This window comes from Lynx canadensis, chromosome E3 (genome assembly GCF_007474595.2).
Source record: "Lynx canadensis isolate LIC74 chromosome E3, mLynCan4.pri.v2, whole genome shotgun sequence".
Lineage (NCBI taxonomy): Eukaryota > Metazoa > Chordata > Mammalia > Carnivora > Felidae > Lynx > Lynx canadensis.
Genome location: NC_044318.1, coordinates 38996285 through 39022581, shown reverse-complemented (window position 1 = coordinate 39022581; position 26297 = coordinate 38996285). Strand labels below are relative to the sequence as shown.

The 26297-nt window shown below is 52.7% G+C and overlaps 1 protein-coding gene across 1 annotated transcript in view; it reads right to left on the bottom strand.

Moving 5' to 3' along the window:
• Positions 1 to 26297, bottom strand: part of GNA12 (G protein subunit alpha 12) — a 108049-nt gene that overhangs the window by 42841 nt on the left and 38911 nt on the right. The window contains exon 2 of the mRNA XM_030300559.1: positions 21756 to 21971. Within this exon, the coding sequence (XP_030156419.1) occupies positions 21756 to 21971 (216 nt within the window). The remainder of the gene's footprint in view (positions 1 to 21755; positions 21972 to 26297) is intronic.

Sequence of the window (26297 nt, the reverse complement as noted above, 5' to 3'; positions counted from 1 at the left end):
CACGTGCTCGGATATTCACAGCGACACGTTCAGTACAAATCCCGATGCCCATCAACAGGAGAGTGTATATTAAGTGTCCTACCTTCACATACTGGAACACCATACACTACTGAGAATGGGGGATGCACAACCACCTGCCACGACATGAAGCCATCTCACAAGACACAATGCTAAAGAAGACAAGACAGTTACAAGAGAGGAAATACTCTCCGATGCCACATATGGTGAGTACTCTTCTATGCGTTAGAGGTCGGCACTGGTAACATCTGGAGAGTGGGAGGTAGTGACCCAAGAAAAGGGGTCCTGGGGTACCGGTAATTTTGTGTCCTGATTTGTGCTAATCACACCGATGTGTTCAGTTTGTGACAACTCAGTGAGTTAACACATACATACTTCTTTTTTATATGTAACATAACTGCACAGATGTGTGTATGCAAACACGCATGCATATATACACGTGTGTAACAAAATCTCCAATAAAAATATTTAAAAAATGAAACAGGGAAAAGTAACAGGCAGTGGTAAGTGAGGTTGTGATGTTAGTCAAGAAAGTCAGGGAAGGAGCACCTGCGTGGCTCAGTCAGCTAACCGTCTGACTCTTGATTTCAGCTCAGGTCGTGATCGCATGATTCATGAGTTCAAGCCCTGCATCAGGCTCCGTGCTGACGGCATGGAGCCTGCTTGGTATTCATTCTCATTCTCTTTCTCTCTCTCTCTCTCTCTCTCTCTCTCTCCCCCACCCAGCCCCTTCTCCACTTGCGTGCGCTCACTCTCTCAAAACAAATAAACTTGAAAAACAAGTCAGGGAAGACTTCCCTGAGAAGGTAACATTTGAGTCAACCTCTGTAAGATGTAGGAGGAAGCCTATGCCAGGCAGAGAGAACACCAAGTGCAAAGGCCCTGAGGCCAGATTGTGCTCTGAATGTCGACGGAGTCGCAAGAAGGCCCGAGTGAGGAGAGTGGACGAGATGCAGGGGCAGGAGTCGGCTCGTTAAATCACCAAATGTCTCAACTGTATCGAGTGCAGCTAACGCGCAAAGTTTAGCAACTTTAAGAGCGAAGTCAGCACCTGTTACTGAATACGCCTTTAGACCTACACTGGTCTTCCTTTCTACACAAGCCCCTTTCAAAGGATGAATAGGACCAAACAAGTCGTATCTATTAATTGTTCCCTTAAAAAAAAAAAAAAAAAAAAAAAAGACAAGGTTGCACCTACTTTGGAAGTGAAATCTGTGTTTAAAGAGCCAACTTCTTCCTCGGGGTTTAGCTCATGGTTCATGGCAGTCAGGCGCCCGATTTGCGGGAACTGCTGTTGGCATCACAATGACCAGTAATCATATTCTAAAAACAGTGTGAAACTTGCAGCTCCGTTTACTGACGTCCCTCTTTCAAGCTGGTTGGTAACATACTTGCCTTAGAGAATTTCAACTCTTCACCATATTACAAATTGTGTACATTTTTAGATTAAAGCTTCTCAACAGATAATACATGCATATAGTACAAAATTCACAAAAAGGAGGGGCGTACGGAGAAACAGGTCCCCCAGCTACTCCGGTCTCTCCACGGGCAGCCACCGTAACTTGTTTCCTGGGCCTTCAGGTCTTATTCTAATAGGCTTGAACGAGTTATCCCCTTTCTGCCTTTTCTCGATCTCACCGCCTGGTTTTGGGTTAAATACCACGACAGAGGTTGGCTGCAACGAGCTATCAGCCAGCCAGAGCAGTCCCGGGAGACTAGGATCTAAGTAAGAAGCTCTGGACAAAAAAGAGCAGGTCGGCAATAACAGAGAAGGAAAAATCACCTGGGAATCGAGCCTGGGTCCCGCTCCCGTCGTGGCAGAACTCACGAGGACCGCTGTGCCCCGTGGGCCCCGTGCCTCAGAAGGAGCTGGGAGGCGAAGCTCTCCACCAGCACCACTGACAAGTGCAGCAGAAAAGCAAAACCGAACGCCTCGTATCCACCCAAACGGCTTCTTCTCGAGGGGTAGGGACCTTAGTGAAGGGCACCAACCACCAAATCCTGTCTGTGAATCAAGAGGAAGGTACCAGGCTTTCATGTCAGGAGGGGAAGGGGCCTCAGGCCAGTCAGCCCGGGCTGGGCATCAGAAACACCAGAAGGGGCTGTGCACACGGAGATCGCGGCTCGATTTTCTAGTGCAACGCCGCGTTTGCAGGTGGGGCAGCCACGGCTTTCACGGGACTCATTCACATGCCCTCCCTGGGATTCCTGTTGGGGACGGTTCTTTTCAAGAAAGACAGCAGTAACACTGTAACGCCCCCAGTCACTTCTGTGGGAACTTCAAAAATCTAAAACAGCAGAAAACAAACACACGCAGACGCACACACACACAAGATTGTAACACACACGCACCCTACCACTCCACGCTTACGCGATCGGGATTGTGGCAAGGATCTTGTGCCGCTCACATACTTCTCAAATCACACAGTTTGGATACGTGCCCTCCCTTTACCTGGGGCTTAGGCTTTGAGAGTGTGTCCACAGGCACGGGCTCCCCGCAGAACACACCGAGACACACACGTGAGACGGGTCGGACGAACTTCCCCTCGCTGATAAAGAACGAGGGCCCTGAGGCAGGTGGAAGTCAGTGGCCAGGAAGAGACCAGGCCTCTGGCTTCCCCTCTGTGCCCACCCCCCGCAAAGCACCTTCCTTCGGCCGCCCTCTGCGTCCCTATCCCGGACAACTCCCCCTGAGCGGCCGACGACGAGCAAGCTCAGCAAGCTGACCACAGGCCTGGGTCAGACACCAGTACCCACGACTCCCACCGGGAGCAAAACCAGGTGGGAGAAGAGGGGGCCGTGGGGCACTCAGTACTTCAGGATCACGGGCTGCTGTGGAGTCACCGACCTCCTGTGCTCAGGCCAAACCAGGACTGACGCCAGCGCTCCAAGGACAGTCACCTTTGGCAGGAGACGTGACCTGTCCCGTCAGACCGCTTGGGAAATACGAGCGCAGGGACGGGCTCTGGAGAATTCGCTGAAATGCCCCAGAATGATGCAAAACACCCACGCAGGGGACCTCGGCCACACCGAGCTCCTTCTGTATCAAATATCGCTGACGGGATGGGATCGGAGCCTCATTAAACAAGCTCCAACCAGAACTGGTCACCCCGGGGTACTGTGTCCACAGCACCCTGTTCCCATCACTAGCCTGGTCTTCAGGAAGTTCAGTGACGCTGGGTCACAGACAGCAGATGCCAACCTGGGAAGGAAAATCCCCTAGTGTTTCAAGGACCAAAGCACCGCTCCCCTTAGCACGGGTTTCTGTAACATGACGGCAGAGGAGGGGCCAAAACGCAGAGATTCCTGGTCCTGTGGCTCCTCGGGGCTGAGAGCCTCCCGGAGCCCCCCTACCGGCGATATGGCGGCGCTCCGCCTTGCCTACGCCTGATTCCCCGGGGAACACGCGAACCTTGGTCCCTCCATTCTCTCACTGAATTCCGCTTTTCTCAACATTCATGGGGCTGGGATCTCCTTTAAAATAACAATTTTAGGGGTGCCTAGGTGACTCGGTCGAGAGTCCAACTTCAGCTCAGGTCATGATGTCATGGTCTGTGGGTTCAAGCCCCACGTCGGGCTGTGTGCTGACGGCTCGGAGCCTGGAGCCTGCTTCGGATTCTGTGTCTCCCTCTCTGTTTGCCCCTCCCCTGCTCACACTCTGTCTCTCTGTGTCACAAAAATAAACGTTAAAAAAAAATTAAACAACAATTTTAAAGCCTCCTAATACTCTGGGTTCAGAACTCCTGGAAAGGGGAGGAGGACAATCCTATCTTCATTAGAAAGGCGTCCTCTCTCTAACATGTAAAAGTGTCACACATCTGGCCACGCAGCCAAACACATAAAACTTGTCTTCTTGTACCAATGAAGACGCACGGAGGGCTGAGGGGAGCAGAGGAAGAGGCTGGTTAACCGCCTCTGGGAAAGGAAGCAGGAAGAGGGATCGAGGACGGGGTCGCTGCCCTGGACTGAGCGTGCGTGCCCCCAGCCCTAACCCCCAGCGTGCTGGGCCTGGAGGCGGGGCCTTTGGGGAGTGACCGGCTTTACAGGACGCCTTGAGGGGGGGGCCCATATGGGATTAGTGGCCTCCCTCCAGAGAGGAAGGGGAGAGTCCGGAGCGGAGCGTGCTCTCTGGGGGTGCGGGGAGGAGGCAGGGAGGAGGGCCCTCCCAGTCTCCTGACCTAGTTACTAAATGGTCGGCCGCCCACACCCACAAGGAATCAGGGAGGAGGTGCTCATACACCAACTAGCTGTTCCCAAGACTCGCTGGGATACACCTGCTCAGTGGTTAATACTGATGCTAGAAAGGCTTAGTGACTCAAAGAAAAGGCATGTTTTACCACCATCTAAGAGAAAAAAGGAAGAAAGAAAAAAGGCATAACAAGTGAATAAATCCGCCATTTCATTTGGCTTTAATGCAAAATTCTCAGCATTTCCCTAGGGACGGCCAGAATAGAGCGATCCTCCCTTTCTCTAGATGCCTCCTTCACTAGACGCAGTCTCCTTTTCGGTCTGATGACCACTTACCCATCGTATCAGCCCAGTAGCACCCTCCTTCCTCCCGTGCCCTTTCACCCTGCCTTCCCTTAGAGACCCGCTTGGTTAAGGTCTAACGTTCTCTAGGACACTGACCGACAGTCACGCTCAAGTGGACCTTCACGCACAGGGGGACGCAGGCGCCTACTTCGGGCATCTGAACCCCGGAGCTCGGGGAAGCCCATGGCCCAGCGCTGCTACAGAAGAAATTCTACATCGGCAAACTAGTTTAGCGGACAGACACCGCCCACCAGGCCTGGTGCCGGGTGTTTCCGCGTCTCCCGTAAAAGGAGGCGGACTGCCCCGTTGGACAGCTGAGGGACTGAAGCTCCCACAAAACGCAGCCAGATGGGCCTGAGTCCAGGGCTCCTCCCAGTCCTCAGGCTCACTGAGCAGTCGCTCGAGGGGACCACGTGTCACAAAGTCTGGGCAAAGCAGGTGGCGGTGAGGAGGGGAGGTGACACTACCATCCTTTGAAAGGTTAAGATTAACAGCACATTTTAGTTAACCACAATTATTCAAACCTTAAAGATTTAGCAAATTGTTTTCTGTGGACGTTAATTTTTACAATTCATTTAAAAGTGTTTTCATGGTTTTTTACTGATTTTTTATAAAAACAATTCTGCCATGACTAAAAATAATCTTTGAAACCCACATTTTTTGCAATTATAGACACATATAAAATTATGGGGCGGCTGGGTGGCGCAGTCGGTTAACCGTCCGACTTCAGCCAGGTCACGATCTCGCGGTCCGGGAGTTCGAGCCCAGCGTCGGGCTCTGGGCTGATGGCTCAGAGCCTGGAGCCTGTTTCCGATTCTGTGTCTCCCTCTCTCTCTGCCCCTCCCCCGTTCATGCTCTGTCTCTCTCTGTCCCAAAAATAAATTAAAAAAAAAAAACGTTGAAAAAAAAATTAAAAAGGTAACAGGTGGAGTAGGTCAGTGGATGGATGAGGTTTTCATTTTCTACACATGAGTATGTATACGTATACAGTATTAAGTGTGTGCGTATATACTTTTTCTTGTATATATGTGTGCGTGTGTATACACACATACACACACACACACACTGCCTTTTTTTTTTAAGTTTATTTATTTATTTTGAGAGAGACAGAGAGAGTGGCAGTGGGGCGGGGGGGGAGGGCAGAGAGGGGGATGAATCCCAGGCGGGCTCCACTCGGCCATCACGCAGCCCCGCAGAGCCTGATGCGGGCTTGAACACAACGAGGTGCAAGATCATGACCGTGACCTGAGCCAAAATCAAGAGGTAGATGCTCAGCCAACTGGGCCACCCAGGTGCCCCTATGTGTACTATGTCCTGCTTCTTGATCTGTCCACTGTGTGTCACAGACGTCCTCACGGGTCAACGAACGTGGCTGTGTCTCAGCTTCTCTAGGAGCTGTCTGGCATCTGACCCGCGCCAGCTTCGGATCTGGTCAGCCAATCCCCACCGGAGAGTACTGAGGTTTTAGCTTTTATGAGCAATACGTTCAACATTCTTTACAAACAATCTCCGCACGTTCGTCTAATTGGATTTTCCCTTTCAAATTCATATCGTTATTACCGTAAGCTATTGCATAATATGAAACAAGTGTGTCAGAGAGAAACGTATAACCGCTCGGATAAAGCAGCCACCACTGAGCTCAACAGGGAACCGTGAACAGCAGCGCCCTCGTCAAACGTCCACTGTGACGTGTAAAATTCACCACCGTCCTGACGCCGTGACGGTATTTCTTAACTTCTCCTGGTAGTTTTGTCCCCTGCGTGTGTACTCAACAACGTGGCTGAATCTTTACGCACTCACGCAGTCCTCCTGCTCCCATGTCTGCCATACTTGTTGATGGGAGCTGTCCTCCACCCGTTTTCACTGCAGCGCTCGGAATCACACACCGTTTACTCACTCATTTTACTGCTGACGAGCATTTGGATTGTTTCCAGTTGTGAGTAACGTTGCCATGCACACTGACACACGCACCTTTCCATACAGCCAGGGTCGGGACGACGGAGCCACAGAGAATACACATCTTAACCTGAGTAAGTAACACCCATCTGCTTTTCTAAACTGGGTGTACGAATTAAATGACCACCAGCACCAGGGTTTATGGAAGTTCCCATTCCTCTAACCCTTCCAATTCCCCCAAGTGTCAAATGTTTTAATTTGGCAAATCTGGTGAGTGTGGAAGATCATTTCATTGTCCCAGAAATGTCCGTTAAGCCTCTAACCCATTTTTCTATTGACCTGCCTATTTCTTGTGGATTTGTGGAAGTTCTTTAAACATTCTGGACACTTTTCCTTTCTCGGTTGTAGACGATGAGTGTGCTCTCCACCCTCACAGCTGGTGGGGTCTCTGGATGAGCACAAGTCCTTCATTTGATGGCAGGCAGATTCTGAACCTTTCCTTTTGCATTCGTGCTTCGAATCACTCAATTCTCCCCTATACCAAGACCATACTGATTGTTCCGGACTACGTCCTAAAAAATACTGTAGCTTCTCCTACTTAGGTCCCCAATCCACTTGAAACTGGGTGTGTTCAGGGTCCAATTTCATGGTTCGCCGTGGGGTGCCACCAATTTACCTACCTTGTTCTGCTGCGTCACTCGATCCCCCACTGTATGGGTTATTAAAGGTTTTTCTTTTCTCTGTAGGGGTCCAGATGGTAACTATTTAAGACTTTGCGAACCGCACAGTGTCACCTCTACTGCCTGTTGTTTTTTTCCTAAGCCTTCAAAAATGTAAAAAACATTCTCAGCTGGGGGTCCAAACAAAAACAAGCCACATGAGAGGCTGCAGGCCACACTTTGCTGACCTCTCGGAAGAGCAAGCCCTCCTACTTCATTTTCCTTCAAAAGTCGCTTGACATCATTCGTCTTCAGAGGAATGTAAATCAAAACCACAATGAGAGAAACAGAAGAAAGCTGGAAGGCTTACACTTCCTAACTTCCAAACTTACTACAAAGCTACGGTAATCAAAATAGCGTGTGACTGACAAGAGGGTAAACACACAGACCGAGAGGACTGAATGGAGAATCTGGAAATAAACCCAACGTGTATGACCAACGGATTTTCACCCAGGGTGCCAAGACCACTCAGTGGGGAGAGAACACGGGTCCAACAAATGGGGCTAGAACGACTGAACGTCCACCTGCCTCACTCCGCTGACAAAAGTTAACTCAAAAACGGATCGACCACCGAAACGTAAGAGGACAAGCTAAACAAAGGGGCAAATCTTTCAGGCTTGCATCTGGCAATGAATTCTTAGATTTGACACCAAAAGCATGACCAACAAAAGAAAAAAATAGATAACCGGTCTTCATTTTTTTTAATGTTTACTTTTGAGAGAGCAAACGTGAGTGGGGGGAGGGGCAGAGGATCCGAAGCGGGACCTGAGCTGTCAGCACAGAGCCCGATGGGGGCTCAACCTCACGAACTGTGAGGTCACGACCTGAGGCGAAGTCGGGTGCTGAACCGACTGAGCCCCCCGGTGCCCCTCCTCCCCATTCCTACTTACGTCTCAAACCCTCCCTCTGGAACCTCTTCCGTTTTGCTTCAAGTGGAGTCTTCAGGGTTCCTTCAGTATTTGTGGATGACAAACTTCCTCTGTCTGAAGAGGTCTCCATTCTGCCCTTAACTGTACAGAGTTCTAGAGTAGTGGTTCTACCCTCCCAGACTCCACCGCAGAGCGTCATTCGCTCTTTGTGGCTTCTGCTGTAGCATCTGGGAAGAAAGCGGCCCAACCGTCCCTCCTTTTAAATTACACCTGCTGCGGACTCACTGGGACTCCCGACTGTGATCGAGTGTTTTTCTCTTCAGTGACTGTGTCCGCTCCAGCCTTCTGTCTGGAACTCGTGCCTGCACGCTCGTCAGACCTTCCCCCACCACACTCCATGCCCCCTCAACCCGCTTACGTGTTCTCCCCGTTTCCGTCTTTTGTCCTACATGCTTGAAATCTGCTTCCCATATTTCTTCTTCTTCATTAACATTCTTTTACTGGGTTCACACTACTGCCTAACACATCCACAGAGTTTCAATTCTGGTTTTGTATTTTTCGGTTCTGTAAGTTCGAGTCTATTCTTCTGAAATATGTTAAGTCACTTTTGGGGTGCCTGGGTAGCTCAGCTGGTTAATGTCCGACTTCGGCTCAGGTCATGATCTCACGGCTCATGGGTTCGAGCCCCGCGTCGGGCTCTGTGCTGACAGCTCGGAGCCTGGAGCCTGCTTCGGATTCTGTGTCTCCCTCTCTCTGCCCCTCCTCCGCTCATGCTCTGTCTGTCTCTCAAAGATAAACATGTTTTAAAAATGTTAAGTTGCTCTTAATAGTTTCCAGTTTTTTTCTTAAAGAGATTTTCTAACACCTATTTTTTTAAACACACTAAGATCAGCTGTTCTAAAATCTGTGTCTGGTAAGTCTACTACCTAAACGCTACGGGTCAGATTCTGCTGTCCTTTCTTCTGATTCTAGACATTATGCTTTGTTTCCTTGTGGCTCTGGCTATCCCAACCCCGTCCTTAAAAACGTCATTTCTGGGGAGTCTCCAGGCTTCAGGCCTAAAGAGTCTTTTCCAGACAGGTTTCCGCTTGCTTCTATCAGGCAGTCAGGCACACCATCTGGTGTCTCACTTTGAGGTAAATTCACAGCAAGGGGGTTTCTCGGACGGCTCTTACGACGCGGAGAACCAAGGCCCCAAGGAGCCTGTCTACGGTGGGTTTCCTCGTGCCCCCTCCAAGCCGGGCCCTGGCTCGGCAGCCAGGCAGTGCTCTCCACTCCCCGCCCCCCCGTCTGGGGGTCCACTTGGGGCTCAACCTCACCCTCAGGGGCCTCAGCTCACTACAGAGACACTTCGGATCAGAGTCGTCAACTTTGGCAATCTTAAAGGTCGACCTCCTTTTGAGACCCTGAAAACTTAGGAAACATCGTGGTTCGAGTTCACATCACCGAACGACTCAGGGACACGGCTGCCGGCGCTGCGCCTACCTCCCCGGATCTCACCCTCAGGTGTGGCCTGGTGCGTCCTCGCCACCTCCCCCGTCTGCACTTAGAGGCTTTCCCACGGTGGTTTTCCAACACTAGAGTTTTAAGTTCCCTTTGGCAGGAGTCTCTGGGTAACTAGTTCCGCTGTAATTAGAAGCCGGAAACCTTATAGTTACTGCTGGAGAGTGACTCACGTCACACCCCTGCCACCTCTGTGTTATCAGTACCTCCCTCCCGGGACCCTAATCAGACCAGGGTATTGGCCGCCACAGTCACGACCAGTCTGGCGGACGAGTGCGGACGTCGCTGTTGCTTTAATCGGCAGTCCCACGGTTAGTAGCAAGGATGGTGACTTTCCATCCTTCGTGGATTCGTCACGCACGATTCACGAGAACGTCTCAAGTTGCAGTTGTCTATACCCTCTTCACAGGAGGGAGAAACACCTTTGTCACACGCTGCAATTTTTCCCCCAATTTGTCGTCTCCCTTTTAACTTTCTTTAGGCTGATGTCTGCCGTACGGAAGTTAAAAACATATATTCAAACACATTATCCTCTCCCTTGGGGTTCCTGGCCTTGTCATCGCACACAGCGAACAACAGTCCGTCATTAATTCTACCCCCGTCACGCCCCTGAGACATTGCAGGTTCGTGGCCGGATCACCGCAGTAAGGCGAGGGCCAGAGTAAAGCCAGTCAAATGAATTTTCTGGTTTCCCACCGTGCCTAAAAGCTGTGTTTACGCGGGAGTGTATTAAGTGTGCGATGCCATCAGGTCTAGGAAAACAAGATACGAGTCTGCAGCGGGCTGTAACCTTTCTGCCGGTGGAAGGTTTTCCTGGAGGCCGCCGGCTGCTGACCGTCAGGGTGGAGGTTGCCGGAGGCTGGGGTGGTTCTGGCAAGTTCTGAAATGAGACGATCAAGTCTGCTGTGCTGACTGACTCTTTCCCGAAAGGCCCCTCCGTAGCGTGCGATGCTGTTCGATAGCATCGTACCCACAGGAGAACTTCCTTCACGCCTGGGGTCCGGCCGCTCACACCTGCTGCGGCTTTAGCGACTCGGTTTACGCGCTGTTCTCAACCCTTTGCGGTCGTTTCGACCGTCCGCGCGGCGCCTTCACCAGGAGTGGGTTCCAGCTCCAGAAACCTCCTCACTTGCTCACCCGGAAGGAGCGGGACCTCGTCTGGTGAAGCGTGAGACGGAAGCCGTCCAGCCCCACCCGCAGGCTCCACCTCTGGTTCTGCGGTTTCCACGGACCTTCAACGTGTAAAGGAAGCGGTATGTGCGAGGCGCAGTAAAACGAGGTGTGCCTGTAGGAGGTCCATTTCCACCCGGACCACCGTGGCTCCAGCTCACAAACCCCCCAGAGGCAGAACTTTACAGTACATTATTCACGGGGATCTACGTTAAAATGCTTAACGCTTCATTTTTTCGTCCCCCGAAGGAGTAGATTTTAGAGGTCTGTGAGTACATAACACTATTCATGATTAATGAAACGGGGGGAAGAAAGGCCGACATCATGAGCAGGAACACGTAAGTTCTCACCGGCCCGCGATCCAAGAATAGCATAACTTGGCTTCCTGCTTCTGTGTCCTCAGGCAAGAGCCACCCAGAGGAAAACTCGGTGCGCCCGCCCCCACGGTGCTCAGATCGGGACCCAGACAGGCCCTCAAAGGCTTGGGCTACACGGAGTTCTCTGCGTTCTAATCCCGGCCAGGCCGCTCATTAGCTGTGTTACTGCACATACATTTCTTCAACTCCCAAGCCTCACACCCTCTCAGTATCGAATAGGAGGATTTGGTTAGAGAAATTCTCAAGTCCTCTGACTTCAACAGTTAGTTTTAAGAAGGCTGAGTTTTCTCCTACGAATCACACTATGAAAGTTAACTTAGTTAGAAAGGTGACTGACTCACACACACACACATACACGGTACCAAACCAGGATGAGGAAAGTAACCTCTGGTCGTCCAGTACGTGAAAGAGAACTCCACTGTCTGCAGAAGTTATTCACTAATTTCTAACACTTCTGAGCTATTCTTTTAAGATAAAAAACGACGCACGTACCTCTGTATCCGTACATGCGTATTTAGCTCTATTTGCAGTTAGACGAAAGCGTGGGGCCTCCAGACTGGGGAGTTCTGCTCAGAAATAAACAGGCAGGTCGCCTGGGGGCTCAGTCGGTTGAGCGTCCTGACTCGTCCGACTCTTAAATTCGGCTCGGGTCACGATCGCAGGGTTCATGGGATCGAGGCCCACGTCAGGCTCTGCACGGACGGCCCGGAGCCTGCTTGGGATTCTCTCTCTCTCCCCCTCCCCCACATGCACACTTTCTCTACAAAAAAAAAAAAAAAAAGAAAAGGAATAATCAGGCATACTACTGATAAATGATAAACGCAGCTGGCTGGCTGGCTCTCAAGGGCACCATCAGCCTCAAAAGTGCACACGTTGTACGACTGCATTTGTGCAATCTGGTGCACGGCAGGGGTGAGGGCCGCCGGAGGAACGGCTGGCGTGTGACTGCACCAGGGACGTCTCTGGGTGACAGAGGAGCTCCAGGTCAGTGTCCTGACCCCAGGGCTGATTACACGAATGCACACGCATAACAGTGTGACACACGCAGGCACACACACTGCACCAACGGCAACTGTGTTGTTTTCTTCTTATGCTGGAGTCGCGTCTGTTGGGGGAAAACGGGTGAAGGATGTACTATCGCTGCAACTTCCTGTGAATTTATGATTTTTTCAGAATAAAAAGTAAAAAAAAAAAGCGTTAGGGAAAACAAGCACCTGATAAGAGACTAATAGAAACCAACAGAAACTCGTTCCCACAGGAAGGCAAGAAGTAAAGGGCATCACTAGCAACTCACACAAGATAACGTAAGTGGCTGATAAACATACGAAACGAACTGACGGTCACGGAGCTCTTTTCACTGAGCCACTGGTGACATTTAAGAAGAACGAAGCGAGCGCGTGGAGAGCAGGAAGAGAGCGGCTGGGGCCGGGAGCCCGCGCTGCGCTGCAGGGGGAGGCGCAGCCAGTGGGAGCGTGCAGGGGGGCGGTGCACCGACCGCACTTCTCACTCAGCAAAGCCCAGGTCAACAGTGACTGAGCAGAGCCCTGCTGGTCCCCCTGCAGCACAGGAGGGCTGGCCTGGCGCTTTCCCGGGGTGGGGGTGGGGGTGGGGGTGCGGGCCTGCGAACTGCTGTGGCCTGCCCTCCTCTGCTCCAGATCTTTGCTCCCGCCCTCCTGCTCTCGAAACCTGAAGGAAATGAAGGGTGACCGAGCTTCCCAGAAAGACTGGGACGTGCGGTCTGACCCGTGTCTCCCGGCAGAGCCGCCTCTGGTCACAGACACCGTGAGCACAGGGTTTACTTCCGTGGCTCCAGGGGCCGGTTCCAGACACACAGGCGGCCCAGGAGCCACTCGCAAAGAAGAGAAACGGACTCTCCGACAGCATCACTTTAAAATAAAAGGAAGGGGCGCCCGAGTGGCTCAGTCGCTTAAGGGTCTGACACCTGATTTCAGCTCAGATCATGATCTCGGTTTGTGAGTTCGGGCTTTGTGTCAGGCTCTGCACTGACCACGTGGAGTCTGCTTGAGATTCTCTCTCTGTCTGTCTCTCTCTCTCTCTGCCTCTCCCCTGCTCTCTCTCTCCAAATAAATTAGAAAAATATTAAAGTATCAGGCTCCACATCAGCCACAGGGCTGACGCCTAGGGAAGCCTTAAGCTTGGATGGGCAGTGAGACCAGAGGACCTCCAAATTCCTCTTCAGTTCTAAGACATACAGCCCTGACCACTTACCAAGACCATCCTGATTTGAGCCACAGCCCTGTCGCCTAGGTTACTGCAAAAGCCTCTACGCAGGCCTCCTTGTTTCTATGACGGAAAGGGCTGCCAGAGCGATCCTGTTGAAATGTACGTCAAATCACACCACACTTCCCCCCGAAGCCCAAGTCCTTCCAAGTGGCCCCTCACCACGCCCCCATCCCCTCTTACCCCACCCGCTCACTTGGCTCTGGAACACAAAGCGTGACCCTGCCCCAGGGCCTTTGCACTGGTTAGTCTCCTGGCTAGAACACATCCCCCTCCCCCAGACAACCACAAGACCTGCTTTCTCACCTCCCTCAGGGCTTTCTCAAATGCCACTCAGGGAAGCTACCTCACTTAGGGCTCCAAGCCCAGCTACGGGGGCTTTAACGGTATGGCCCAGGGTGTCCCCGCCGTGCTCCGTGCCGCTTCCACTGTGGGTGTGTGCTGACCTCCCAGGTTCTGGGCACCGGTCAGCAGCCTGAGCGAAGGAGGACAGGCTGGGGCAGACGTGGCCAGTCATTTTAAGAGCAAGACTGAGAAGTGAGTCCCAGGGCTACACTCGACCAGAGAGAGCGGAGGACGTAGCCTGGCTCTGCGGACACGTTCTCAACTCGACTCCCGTGACAGAAGGGAACGCAACTGGGGAAGAACCAGGAATATGCTAACCGCCGCCCTGTTTACCCAGCTAGCCCCCCATTCTCTACCCTAGGTCCCTGCTTGTTCTCCTCTAACACACACAGCACACGTGCCCGGGCAGGTGGGGGCACGCACGACTGTCTCTTCTTATCAGGAGGTCCGCTCCGTGTGGTGCCTGTTTGCTGCTATTTCCCGGGGACACACGGTGGCTGCTCCCTCCACAAACACGTGCTGAACGAACGCGCTCCACACAATTAGAAAGGACACACGAGGCTGAAAGCCCAGCTGCGAGGTATCTCCAGCAGCCCGTGTACGTGGAGGAACATTACGTGCTCTTCCGACGGTCTCCTCGCTCAACACAGGGGGCCAAAGTAACTTACAGACCCAACTCTCCCTCGCGGGGGCTCCACACGGACCACCGACCCCCTCCCCCATCGTGTGAGAGGCGGGAAGGTCCCAACGGGCCTCTGGCACAGGCAGCCGTGTGTCTCCGTCAGGAACACCGGGCCGCTGAGGGCCCGCACCAGCGGGGGACTCGGCTCCCGCCACACTCACGAGGACGTCGCCCTGCTCCTCTGGCCCTCCTCCCGCCGCCGTCTGGGGCGCACGTCCAGGCAAGGAGCCCCGTGGAAGGTCACCGCAAGGGCCTGGACAGAGGCCCTCGCTACCACCCCCGGACTGGCTGTCCTGCCACTTGTGACATGAGGGGAGAAGACGGCGCCTCCGTCTGGGGCTTCCTGCCACGTGCAGCCAGAGGTCACGGAGTAGGGGACACCCAGGAGCACTCAGCATCTGCCAACAGCAGGAGACCCGCATCCCCAAAGCAGAAAGGTTCTCTGGAATGCCCCAAGTTGCACCGCGAGGAGCATCACGCGCTAAAGGCTCTGTGCTCGCGCACCTGCTGGGGGCCCCCCTGCCCCCCTCTGGCCTGACACCTCCCAGGACAGCTCCTTAAAGAAGCACGACCACAGGGCATCTCGAGAGCAGAGGGAAGAGGAAAAGGCCAAAGGATTCCAGGGACGTCGGGCGGGCCGGGCGGAGCGCAGGCAGGCAGAGGCGCAGGCAGACCAGCCACGGAGCCTTCAGAGACCGGCGGCGAGCGCCGTGTTCTCCCCAGACAGCCCGCGGACGCGACCTGTCCTTTCCCAGGCACGCCGCCACCCCCGGCCTTGCCCACCGGCCAGCCACCAGGGAGCCGCCAAGCCCTGAGGGCACACGTCCTCCCTAGCAGGAAGGGCCGGCTGCAGGGGGCCGTGCCCATCACGGCCGGGCCCCTGGTCTCCGGCGCGCTCGAAGCCACGGAAGTTACTGTGGCCACAAGGCACCTCGTCCTCCGTTTGGCCTGGCTCTCTGCTGTCTCAGAGGCTTCCTAAGAAAGCTCGCGAACGTGAACCAGGGCGTCCGGCCTTTTTGAAAGGGGGCCGGTCCGATCTTTTCTAAGATGGAGGAAGGGGCACGTGGCCTAACTGATGTTTGCCACAGGAGGCAGAGGAGGACGTGGGGCCCTACTCTCCCAGGGCCCGACGGAGGGGCGTTCCCAGCCTGAGGGCTCGCGAGCCTCGTCTCTACAGCCCTTACACGGCTCGCGTCCATGGGGTGAGGGCCGGGCGGAGCAGGCGACGAGGCAGGGCCAACACGGATCGTGGCCGTGCAGGAAGTCAAGCCCTGGGGGCCACAAAAGGTGAGCACGACACGTGTGGGTTTTCCGTCAGGCGCTAGGGTGCCGCGTCCAGTGATTCTTTTGATGGCGTAAAGTATAAAATCACAAATTATGAGCCAGTATGTAGTATAAAGTTACCCGAGGCCACAGGGTCATGTCCCTCTTAAACTGTCACACTCAGAGGACTGTCAGGGGGCAGCACCCGCACACGCCCGTGACGAACAGCTGTCCTGTCCATCTACAATTCAGCCGGTGCACTCAGCCTCTCCGAGCTCCTCTGCTGAGGTCGGGAAGACTCGATTCCTTTAAACGTGACGGGGGGGGGGGGGGGAAAATAAATCTCTGTACTAAGCAGAATCCTTTCATTTCCAGGAATCAAGAAACCCGGGGCCGTCAGCGTAAACGTGCTTCTCTGAGCGGAGCCTTCGATTCCGTCTTCAAAGCAGGAGACAGAAGACATCGTCAAGCCAACACAACGTCCCGCCCCTTTGAAAGAGGAACGGAAAGGATGCACCGAGTGTCCACGGTCGACGTGAATCGTCCTGTGTGCGTGCCACACGTCCGCCCGCGCGGCCTCCCCGCCATCTGCACGGATGCTGGGCTCACAATCGGACAACGGGAGGTCACGTGGAGACTCCGGGGACTGTCTGGTCCTCTGAGCGCGAGAAGGTGCGCCTGACCTAGGGTCACACCAAGCCGTTTCCGGAGCCGTCGGGCCACAGTCTCGAGAGCACACTGGCTGCCTTCAGGCAGGCAGGTCGGCACCCGGTGAGCCCCCTGGCTGCTCTCAGGGGTCAGGGTCAGGGGAGCTGGTGATGAACACGAGGTAGACTACATAACGAGCCGAGAGTCATGCAGAAGCAAACGCCCCAGGAGCGGTAAATCCGAAGAGGTGGGACCGAGTGTCAGAACCACTGGTGCTCGGGCCGCGGTTCTCAGTCTGTCACCGGGCCTTCCGAGGGAGCCCAGCAGCCGGCCTCCGCCCGCCCACCACTGAGCCACTTCTGGAAACCTGAGAGCGGCTGCAAGCACACAGCGGTTCTGAGGCTTATGGGGGTCCTGCACTGCTCCACACCGCCCCTCGTTCCCGGGCCGGAACAGGGTGGACAGGGAACTCAGGCCAGACCGGTGGCCTCCCCCTACCACCGAGCCCGGTCTCCTCCCTGCTCCCGCAGTGGCTACGCTGGTGAGACCCTGTTGTGTCGCCACCGCCTCGTGACCACAGGGGAGGCGAACCGGCCTGAGCAGGAGAAGGGGGACAGTGCCAAGGAAGGCACAGAGAGGTTCCCCGGTGGCCTCACGGTCCTGCACGTCTGCTGAATGCCCTCCCCCCCCCCAGCCGGCTGCCCCTCACTCCCATCTTTACACAGCTCCCCCATAAACACCTCCCCTCATCCCTCCCTGCCCGGCTGGAAGTGCCTACTTTCTCCCTTTGGGCCTAACGTAGCCTGTATCTTCCTCAATTATATTTCTTGGCACATTTCACTGCAATTATTTGTTTGTAAGTGTGTCTGTCTCACCAGCTTTCAGAACAAATGGAACTCGACCTCAGCACAGCGCCTGGCACGCAGGGAGGGCTAAGTGAGTGTCCGCCTGCCGCATGGCCCAGCAAGGACCACGATGTGCAAACTCACGGTCACTATCGGGGCGGAACTTATACACAAAAGACAACGTGCCCACCTCCGCTGTACTGTAGTAACGAACGAGACCCTAATTTCAAAGTATCACAGAAAACAGGTAAGTAGTGAACATATTATCCATATTCTATATTACAGGCACGTGAATTAGCGCATAAATCGCAGAATTCATTTAAAGACCCAAAACTGTCTTTAGCTAGCACAAGGTCATAGGCAGAGATGATACTTATGTTCGTCTACCTACGAGGAAACCTCTGGTGTGCCTTGCTACGTCTCAGAAGCGCTGTGAAAGGTAAGATCTAACGTAGTGTGGTTGTGCGCTTTGTTTCTGAGCCGCAGAGCTTATCAAATTCCGCGTGTGACTGGCAGTCGACCTCAGGGACCACACAGAAGGGCCAGGCGGCCTCCTCTTTGGAGCGGGAGGAGCCCTGGCCTGCACACCCACCCTGCTCTCCGCCGAGGAGGAAGGGCCCTCACACGGCCGTCACCAGACTAGGCCTTTCTCCTCCCTCTCCCTGGACTGGCAAGTAAACCCAGAGGGCAGAGGGGACGGGGACAGTCTAACACCTGGTGGACAGCAATTCTCAAAGTAGCTGGATCTCTCCAGTGAGAGACTGTCAAGGGCCTGTCGCCTGGGGAGGAAAAAAGAAAAAAAAAAAAAAAAAAAAAAAGAAAACCAAGTTGATGAAGCATCACCCTGGAAAGGATGTGACACTTAAGAAAGGTCTCCAGAGGAGAGAGAGCAAGGTCGGACTGCAGATGGGGAAGGGAAGGGCCTGGTCGTGTTGCACGGAGATGCTTCTGTTCCCCACGGCGGGCCCTGCCTGCACGCCTCGGCAATAATGACCACGAAGGCCTACTGTCCTCCATTTCAACCAGATGCTCTGATTTTTAACTTATTTTTTAACTTTAGGGGGGCAGGGGGAAGGGAGAAAATGCCAAGCAGGCTCCAAGCTCAGTGTGGGGCCCGACGCAGGGCTCAATCCCATGACCGTGGCATCATGACCGGAGCTGAAATCAAGACTCAGAGGCTCACCCGACAAAGCTACCCAGCTGCCCTACTGATTTTTATAAGAAAAAACACACACAGAAAAGTACAAAGTAGAAGAATAACAAATGTTGGGTGGCTCAGTCGGTTAAGCAGCCGACTCCTGATTTCAGCTCAGGTCACGATCTCACAGTTTGTGGGTTTGAGCCCCGTGTCAGGCTCTATGTTCACTGTTTGGAGCCTGCTTTGGATCCTCTGTCTCCCTCTCTCTGCCCCGCCTCCGTGCCGTCTCTGTCGAATAAATGTTTAAAAAAACTGAAGAAAAAAACCCAAACAAACACCTGGGGCGCCTGGGTGGCTCAGCTGGTGGGGCAACCGGCTTGGGCTCAGGTCATGATCCCACGGTTCGTGAGTCTGAGCCCCGCAGTGGGGTCCATGCCGTCAGCACAGAGCCTGCTTCGGTTCGATCCTCTCTCTCTGTCCCTCCCCCGCTCGTGCTCTCTCTCCCGCTCAGAAACAAACAAACGGACGAATAACAAATATGTACCTACCACCCAGTGAACCAAACCCAGGGGCAGCTGCTCCCGGTTACGGCGGCCGTGAAGCCTACAGGACTGCCGGGAACAGTACGCCTCTCGGGCACCGCGTCTTCGGGGAGCCCGGCTGCTGGGCGCACAAGACGGAAACAGAGGCCAGTACCCACCTTGCACCAGTTTCACCTACCCCACGCCGAGGTGAGGTCTAGATTAAGGGCTCTCGGGGACAGGCTATTGTTGGCCTTATGACTGCCATACCCCCAGCCTATCACACCCGTGCCCAGCACAGAAGGTGCTCCTTAAGTGTTGGATGAATGAATGGAGTTAGAAAGACGCAGACTGGCTTCTGAGGCCCAAGTTGCTCGCAGGGATTACTATGAAGACGGGCTTTGGAAGCCTTAGCCTCTGCGGCTTATTTCCATGTCCTTCCCTGCACGAGGCCTCGACCTCAGCTGGGAGGCCCCTAGCTCGACATGACTGCCCCCCACATGACTGTGGAACAAGGCAGACAGGAGTCTGGCAAAACCACCCCCACACCACCCTCCCTGACGGAAGGCTTACCCAGCAGGAGCTCTGAGTAATCAGCCGTGGATGCCTACATGTGCCTCTCTGGTCAATTCTCGACGGGTAGTAGTGACTCCACGTTCTTTACGGGGACAAAGACTCAAACCCCAGTGTTACACGGAGACGCTGTGTTCCCTAGCCGTTCCGGATGTTCCTGCCCCTTAGAAGATTAAGGTTTCTTTCTGTGACAACTGCATCTTCCAGGTCTGTCGACTGTTCCACCGTAATTTTATTCTATTTTAACGTTTATTTATTTTTGAGACAGAGAGAGACAGAGCATGAATGGGGGAGGGTCAGAGAGAGGGAGACACGGAATCGGAAACAGGCTCCAGGCTCTGAGCCGTCAGCACAGAGCCTGACGCGGGACTCGAACTCCCGGACCGCGAGATCGTGACCTGAGCCGAAGTCGGCCGCTTAACCGACTGAGCCACCCAGGCGCCCCTCCACCGTAATTTTTGAAGTTAACTTGAAAAAGCAGGTCAAGGTGAGAAATGTCCCCGGTTGGATCCAGCGATGGGTATTAAGGCGAGTGGGCAAAAGCTTCAGGGGCAACAGGACACCTGCATCGCCTCAAAGCACCCCCCCCCCCCCCCCACTGCGTATATGACAGTACCCGGGAGCCTGACAGCTGAGAAACCCAGCAGCCACGGCCTTCACTGAGCCACGAAGGCTCGTGTTGCTACGAGGGGTCACACCATCGCCTCCGCAGTTTTCTGGCCAAAAACGAATAATCTCGTCCTAACGAGGAGGAAATACCAGACAAACCCAAGTAGGGACATTCCACAAAATAACTGATCGGTGCTCTTTAATGGTGTCAAGGTCACAGAAACCAAGGAAAGACGGAGGACCATCACTGACGGAGGACTGTCACTGACTGCAGACTAAGGCAATGTGGGGTCCTGAGCCGGATCCTGGCACACAGGGAAGTTCCCAGCGGAAAACGGTGCAACCGGAAAAAGGTCTGTTGTTTCATTCACGATATGGAACCAACACGAGTCTCCCGGTCACGGCGGCCGTGCTACGGCTGTGGGCCAGGTCAGCCTTAGGGGCGACGGGGTGAACAGCATATGGAAACTGAACGGAAAAAACGACCGGGCAGACCGCATAAATACATGACAAAAATACAAATAACTCATTAGAGAAAAGTGGCAAAAGCACCAAAGGCATATCCCAGAAGGCACACAGAGCCGATAAGCATCATCAGGGGAATTTCAATGACACCACGGGAAGCTACTATCACAATTTTAAAGCCAGGTAACACTAGTATCAGCGAGGACGAGAGCTAACGGGGACCCTTTTCTGCTGCTGGCGGAGGTGTTACAGGGACGACCACCCTGGAACATGACCTGCTGCATCTGGTCCATTTGGAGGCATAGGCGTCCGCGGACTGGGCAGCCCTCCTCACCCTGTACGTGTCGCAAGGAAACCCCCGAACACGTGCGTCTGGAGACACACAAGAGAGACCACAGCAGTTCTGTGTGGAGTGGCAAAACACGGAAAATGGTTCCCAAGCACAGCTTTGAGAGAACGGACGGATCCTGTTTATTCCCACCGTGGGCAGACGGCCGCAGAGAAAATGAAGGAACCACAGCCACACCAGCAACGCGAATGAATTCCGAAATCGCAAGTCACAGGAGAGCATATTCACTATGAAACCATTTACATAAAGTTTGAAAGTAGACAAGACCGTTTAAAAATACATCTTGTAGCAAAACTGTCAAGAAAGGGACTGATGGTTCAAAACGTGGGGTCCCAGCCCACAGGGCAAAGGGAGTGAGAGTCACAGGTGCTTCTGGCCCCCCGGGGTGTGGACGGACGGACGGACGGCGGGCACGGCTGCTCCTGTTACAGGGGAAGTCTGAAGCCCTGTCTAGAGCGAATGAAGGGTCGTTAGGAAAAAGCCAAACGCAAACAGGCGTGTCTTCAATGAATCTAAATGACAAAGACGACCAGGCATATTTCAAAACTTTTGGACATTAAAACGGAGGGAAAGAACCCAAAGAAAGCAAGTGGACGGTTCGGATTAGCAACCAAGGAGCTGATCTGGAAGGAAAGAGTCACCACCTGCCAGCCGGGAGCTGCACCGTACAAGCCGGAAAGCGGTTTCAAGGAGACGTTAACTTTCCACCATGCGCAAGGCCTGAACCTTTTAAGCTCCTTGAGTTACACGGAGCTTTAACAATACTTTGTACTCCTTGTACTTACTGAGCCAGAATGAATGAATATTGCCCCTGCTGAACCATTTAGATAGCTTCATTTGCCTCCAGTGTGTTTGCTGTTGGTGGTGTTGAATATTAGGATGTACAGCAATTTGCAGCTTGCCTGTACTTTGACGGTTTTTAAGGAACTTCTGAAGGCCAAAACCGGTCATGAAAATCACGATCGTGTAGCCTGGGGGAGGGCTCACTCACCAGCTGGAACTCGCTCCTCCGGCTAAAAGCCTCCCTGATGCCGGAGTCCCTCCAGAGAGCGCTCAGGGCGGGGACGTACAGCTGGAAGGTTGCAGGCTCCACGGGCAGCCCCGCCTTGTTCTCAAAGGCCAGGAGAAACATGCCGTGCTTCTCATTTTCCGAATACTGCCACGGGATGCCCAGCTTGTCTCGCGCATCCACGAGGACCCTTGAGCCCTAGGAGATAAAGGAGACAGAGAGGGTTTAATTGCACTCCCAAGACCGCACCACGACAGAGAGCCTCGGCACAGGCCTTGACCGTCACGCAGCAGCAAACTCACAGGCTATCAACCAGGGTCTGTCTCCTGGTTCGTTTGGTCAAGTCACCCGTGTCTCAACTCGCTGAAACCTGGCAGCTCCTCGACACCAGGAGGACACGATGGTCTGAAAGCCTGGAGCGAATGGGCGAGCCACCAACAGGTGGCCAGTAACCACCAGACGGGACAAAACCGAGATGCACAAGCCGAGCGGCCTGCCCCCCCGAAACAGGGGCCCGTGGGCACATCCTGGATTGAATGCCGCCACTGTTAGCGATGAGGAGAGGCTGTTTTTCATTATTTGGCTTAGTTCCTCACTGTTAGAAATAGAGTATTCTTGGCCCCTTTCTTACCTCACAGACAGGTTAAGAAAGGGGATGGAGAAACAGCCTCCACCCAGGTAGGTGTCCAGTCTGCGGGGGACACTGTCCTGGGGATAACGGCCCCCCTGGGCAGTAACGAGGTCCAGTTCATCATTCTCACCCCAGGGCTTCCAAATTAGCAACACCGTATGGAAGCAAGTCTCTGAGTTCTTCTGAGGGGACCCAATGAACGCTCTCTGGCACCGTGAATCCTGCGGGGGCGGGGGGGGGGGGGGGAAAGACCAGCGGGGGGCCTGTCTGCAAAAGCCTTCGCAGGCTCAGGGTGGTCTGGTGGGGCCTGGAACGACAGGGGGCAGTAACTCGTCTCCCGGCACAGAGAACACCAGGACCTCACTGCTACTGGGCACTTGCTTTAAGAAAACAATAATAATCAGGGCACCTGGGAGGCTTAGTCAGTTGAGCGTCTGACTTTGGCTCAGGTCACGATCTCGCCATTGATGAGTTCGAGCCCCGCATCAGGCTCTGTGCTGACAGCTCGGAGCCTGGAGCCTGCCTCGGATTCTGCGTCTCCCGCTGTCTCTCCTCCACCCCTCCCCCGCTCATGCTCTGTCTCAAAAATAAATAAACATTAAAAAATAATAATAGTGACGGCTTTATAGGATATATGTCACATACAATCCCCCCATTTAAACTGTACAACTCAGTGGAGGTTTCACGTCCAACAACTTGGGTCAGAGCGGATTCATTCATCTTCAGTTGTGCCTTCCTTGTATCCCTGCTGTAGCATGTGTGGTGCCTACAGCTTTCATTTCTGCATCGAAACACTGAGCCGGATGGTAACGGGGACCAAAAAGAGTAGTGCAATTTTTCCTCCAGGTCTAGACCGGGACTGTGTGGTGACAGATGTTCCTGCGGGTTCCCTCCTCGGGGCCCACACTCATCTGCCATCCGTAACCAGGCCCATTCCTACTGATCCACAAACGCATGTCCAAGGCCCACAGGCACCATGGGTAAACAGGTTTAGGAAGCAGAGTCTGATCTGTAGAAACTCGGAATCTAGCTAGGGAAACAGACCTATGAATTAAAACAATCGATAACCATTCACCATAAAAATACTCAGAAAACTAGGAATAGAGGAGAACTTCCTTAACTTTGAGAAGACTCACAGAAACTGACAGCTAACGTCATAATTAACAGTGAAGGACTGAATCCTTTTCTCTAAAATCAGGAACAAGAGAAGGCGCCCACTTGTGGAGGTGCCAATCAATACAGTAGTGGTAGTTCTAGCCAGTAATGGCAAGGTAAAGACATACAAGGTATAGAGATCAGCAAGAGGGAAAAATGAAACCGAGCCTGTTTGCAGATAAAATGAAATGATGGTCTATGTGGAAAATTCCAAGGCATCTACCAAAAAAACTTCCTCGTGAATTCATTCGGCAAGGTCGCCGGATGTAAAATTAACCTATAGAAATCAAATGTCTTTCTGCTTACTAGCAATGAACGTGTGGAAACTGTAACTTAAAATGCCGTATCAACAATCACTAAGAAAGTAGAAATCGTATAAAACATGTCCAGGACCTGTATGTTGAAAACTACAAAATGTTGACGAAAGAAACCAAAGTCAACCTAACAAATGGAGAGACATACCATGTTCATGGATTGGGAGTTTCAAAATAGTAAATATTTTCTCTAAATTGATATACAAGTCTAACACAATTTCTATAAATCCCAGCAAGATCTTTTAGGGGCACGAATATGGATATATGAGTGCTGTATATAGATGTGTGTGTGTGTGTGTGTGTGTGTGTGTGTGTGTGTGTGTGTGTATAGCTATCCTAAAATTTTTGGAAAGGTATTAGGTTAGCTGCAACAATTTAGAAAAAGAAACTCAGTGAAAGGAATCACTCAACTCAATTTCAACACTTACTATATAGCTATGGTAATCAAGATTGTGCGGTACTGGTGACAGGACAGGAACAGACACATAGATCAACTGAACATAACTGAGAACCCAGAGATGGCCCCACATAAGTGTGGCCCACTGAGTTTTATAAAGATCCAATTACAGAGAGGGAGAACAGCCTTTTCAACAAATGATGCGGGAGCAACCGGGCATCCACAGGCAAAGGAAAAAAGAACCCTGACCTCCAACCTCACATTTTATACAGAATCCACTCAAGAGGCAAAACTAGAACGTAGGAGAAAATCTTCCGGATCTACAGTTCGGTGAATAGTTCCTAGGTGACGCAATGCATAATTTATAAAAGAAAACATCAAGAAACTGGACTTCATCAAAATTAAGACTGTGCTCTTCAGAAGACTCTCTGAAGAGGCTGAAAAGATGCTCTATGAACTAGGAGGCAATACCCACCACACATCTGACAAAGGACGTGAATCTAGAATTTATACAGAACACTCAAAACTCCACAGTTAGAAACACAATCCAGTTAGGAAATGGGCAGAAGACACGATGAGACGTTTCGCCAGAGAGCACACACAGAGAGCACGCAAGCAGGTGAGAGACCAGATGTTCAAGGCCACCAGCCATCAGGGCAAAGCAGGTTAAGACCAGAGAAGGTACCGTTACACAGTATTCAAACAGCTGAAACGAACAAACAAAACCAGTGACGACACCAGAGGGTGGTGAGGGCGCAGAGGTATTTAATCTCTCATACATTGTTGACGGGATCTAAGGCGGCACAGCCACTCTGGAAACCGTTTTCCGGTTTCTTAAAAAATTAAACCTGTATTTATCAAACAATCCAGCCATCTCACTCCTGGGCACTGACCTCAGAGAAATGAGAATTTACGTCCGCACAGAAACATGTGCAAGAATGTTCATAGCAGCTTTATTCATAACAGCCTAGAGCTGGAAACAGCCCCAAAGTCCTTCAATAGACAAATGGTCACACGCTGTGGGGCCCCCGTACCAGGAAAAAGGACATGGCAGTAAAAGGGAACGAACACTTGATTCATGGAACAACCTGGACGGGGCTCAAAAAAAATTATGCTGAGTAAAAAAAAAAAAAAAAGCCAGTCTCAGAAGATCACATGCTATGTGATTCTGTGTATAGACTATTCTTGAAGTGACAAAATTATAAAGACAGAACACAAATTAGTGGCTGCCAGGGACTGGGAACGGCAGAGGAAGCAGGGGGGTGGGGGACGGTCCCAGGGTAGCTGGAGATCTACACACACACACACACACACACACACACACACACACACACACAGTAACAATGTCAATTTCCTGATCGTGATAGTGCACTGGAGTTCTAGAAAATGTAACCACTGGGGAAAACCGTGATACCTCTCCCCTGCTATCTTTGCAAGTGCCTGGGAACCTAGAATTATCTCAAAATATATTTTTATTTTATTATTTTTTAAGTTTATTATTTATTTTTGAGAGAGCGAGCACGAGTGGGGGAGGGGCAGAGCGAGAGGGAGAGAGAATCCCAAGCAGGCTTTGCGCTGTCAGCATGGAGCCCGACCGGGGTGGGGGGGGGCCGGGAGGCGGTGGGGGGGGGGGGGGGAGGCGGGGCTCGATCTCACGAACTGTGAGATCATGACCTGAGCTGAAATCCAGAGTCAGACACTTAACCAACTGAGCCAGCCAAGCGCCCCCAAAACGTTTTTTCAAAAGCTAACTAGCAGCCATGACAGTAAATGTTCCGATTTCGTGGTGTGGAAAGGTAAGGTTTACCAGGGGTGGGGTAGGAGGGTGGAGATTAGCAGGAAAATGAGATGGATGGGTCTCAGCAGAGCCTGAAGCACAGGTTAATTTCAACCTGGCACCAAAGGACTAGAACCCACCCAGAGGAAAACAGGACTTGAATAAATCCTCAGCTCTCCTTCCTCTGGGTTCCAACCACCCCATTCCTCCCTCTGGGTCCTTCCCGTCTCCCCATTTTCTGACAACGTCA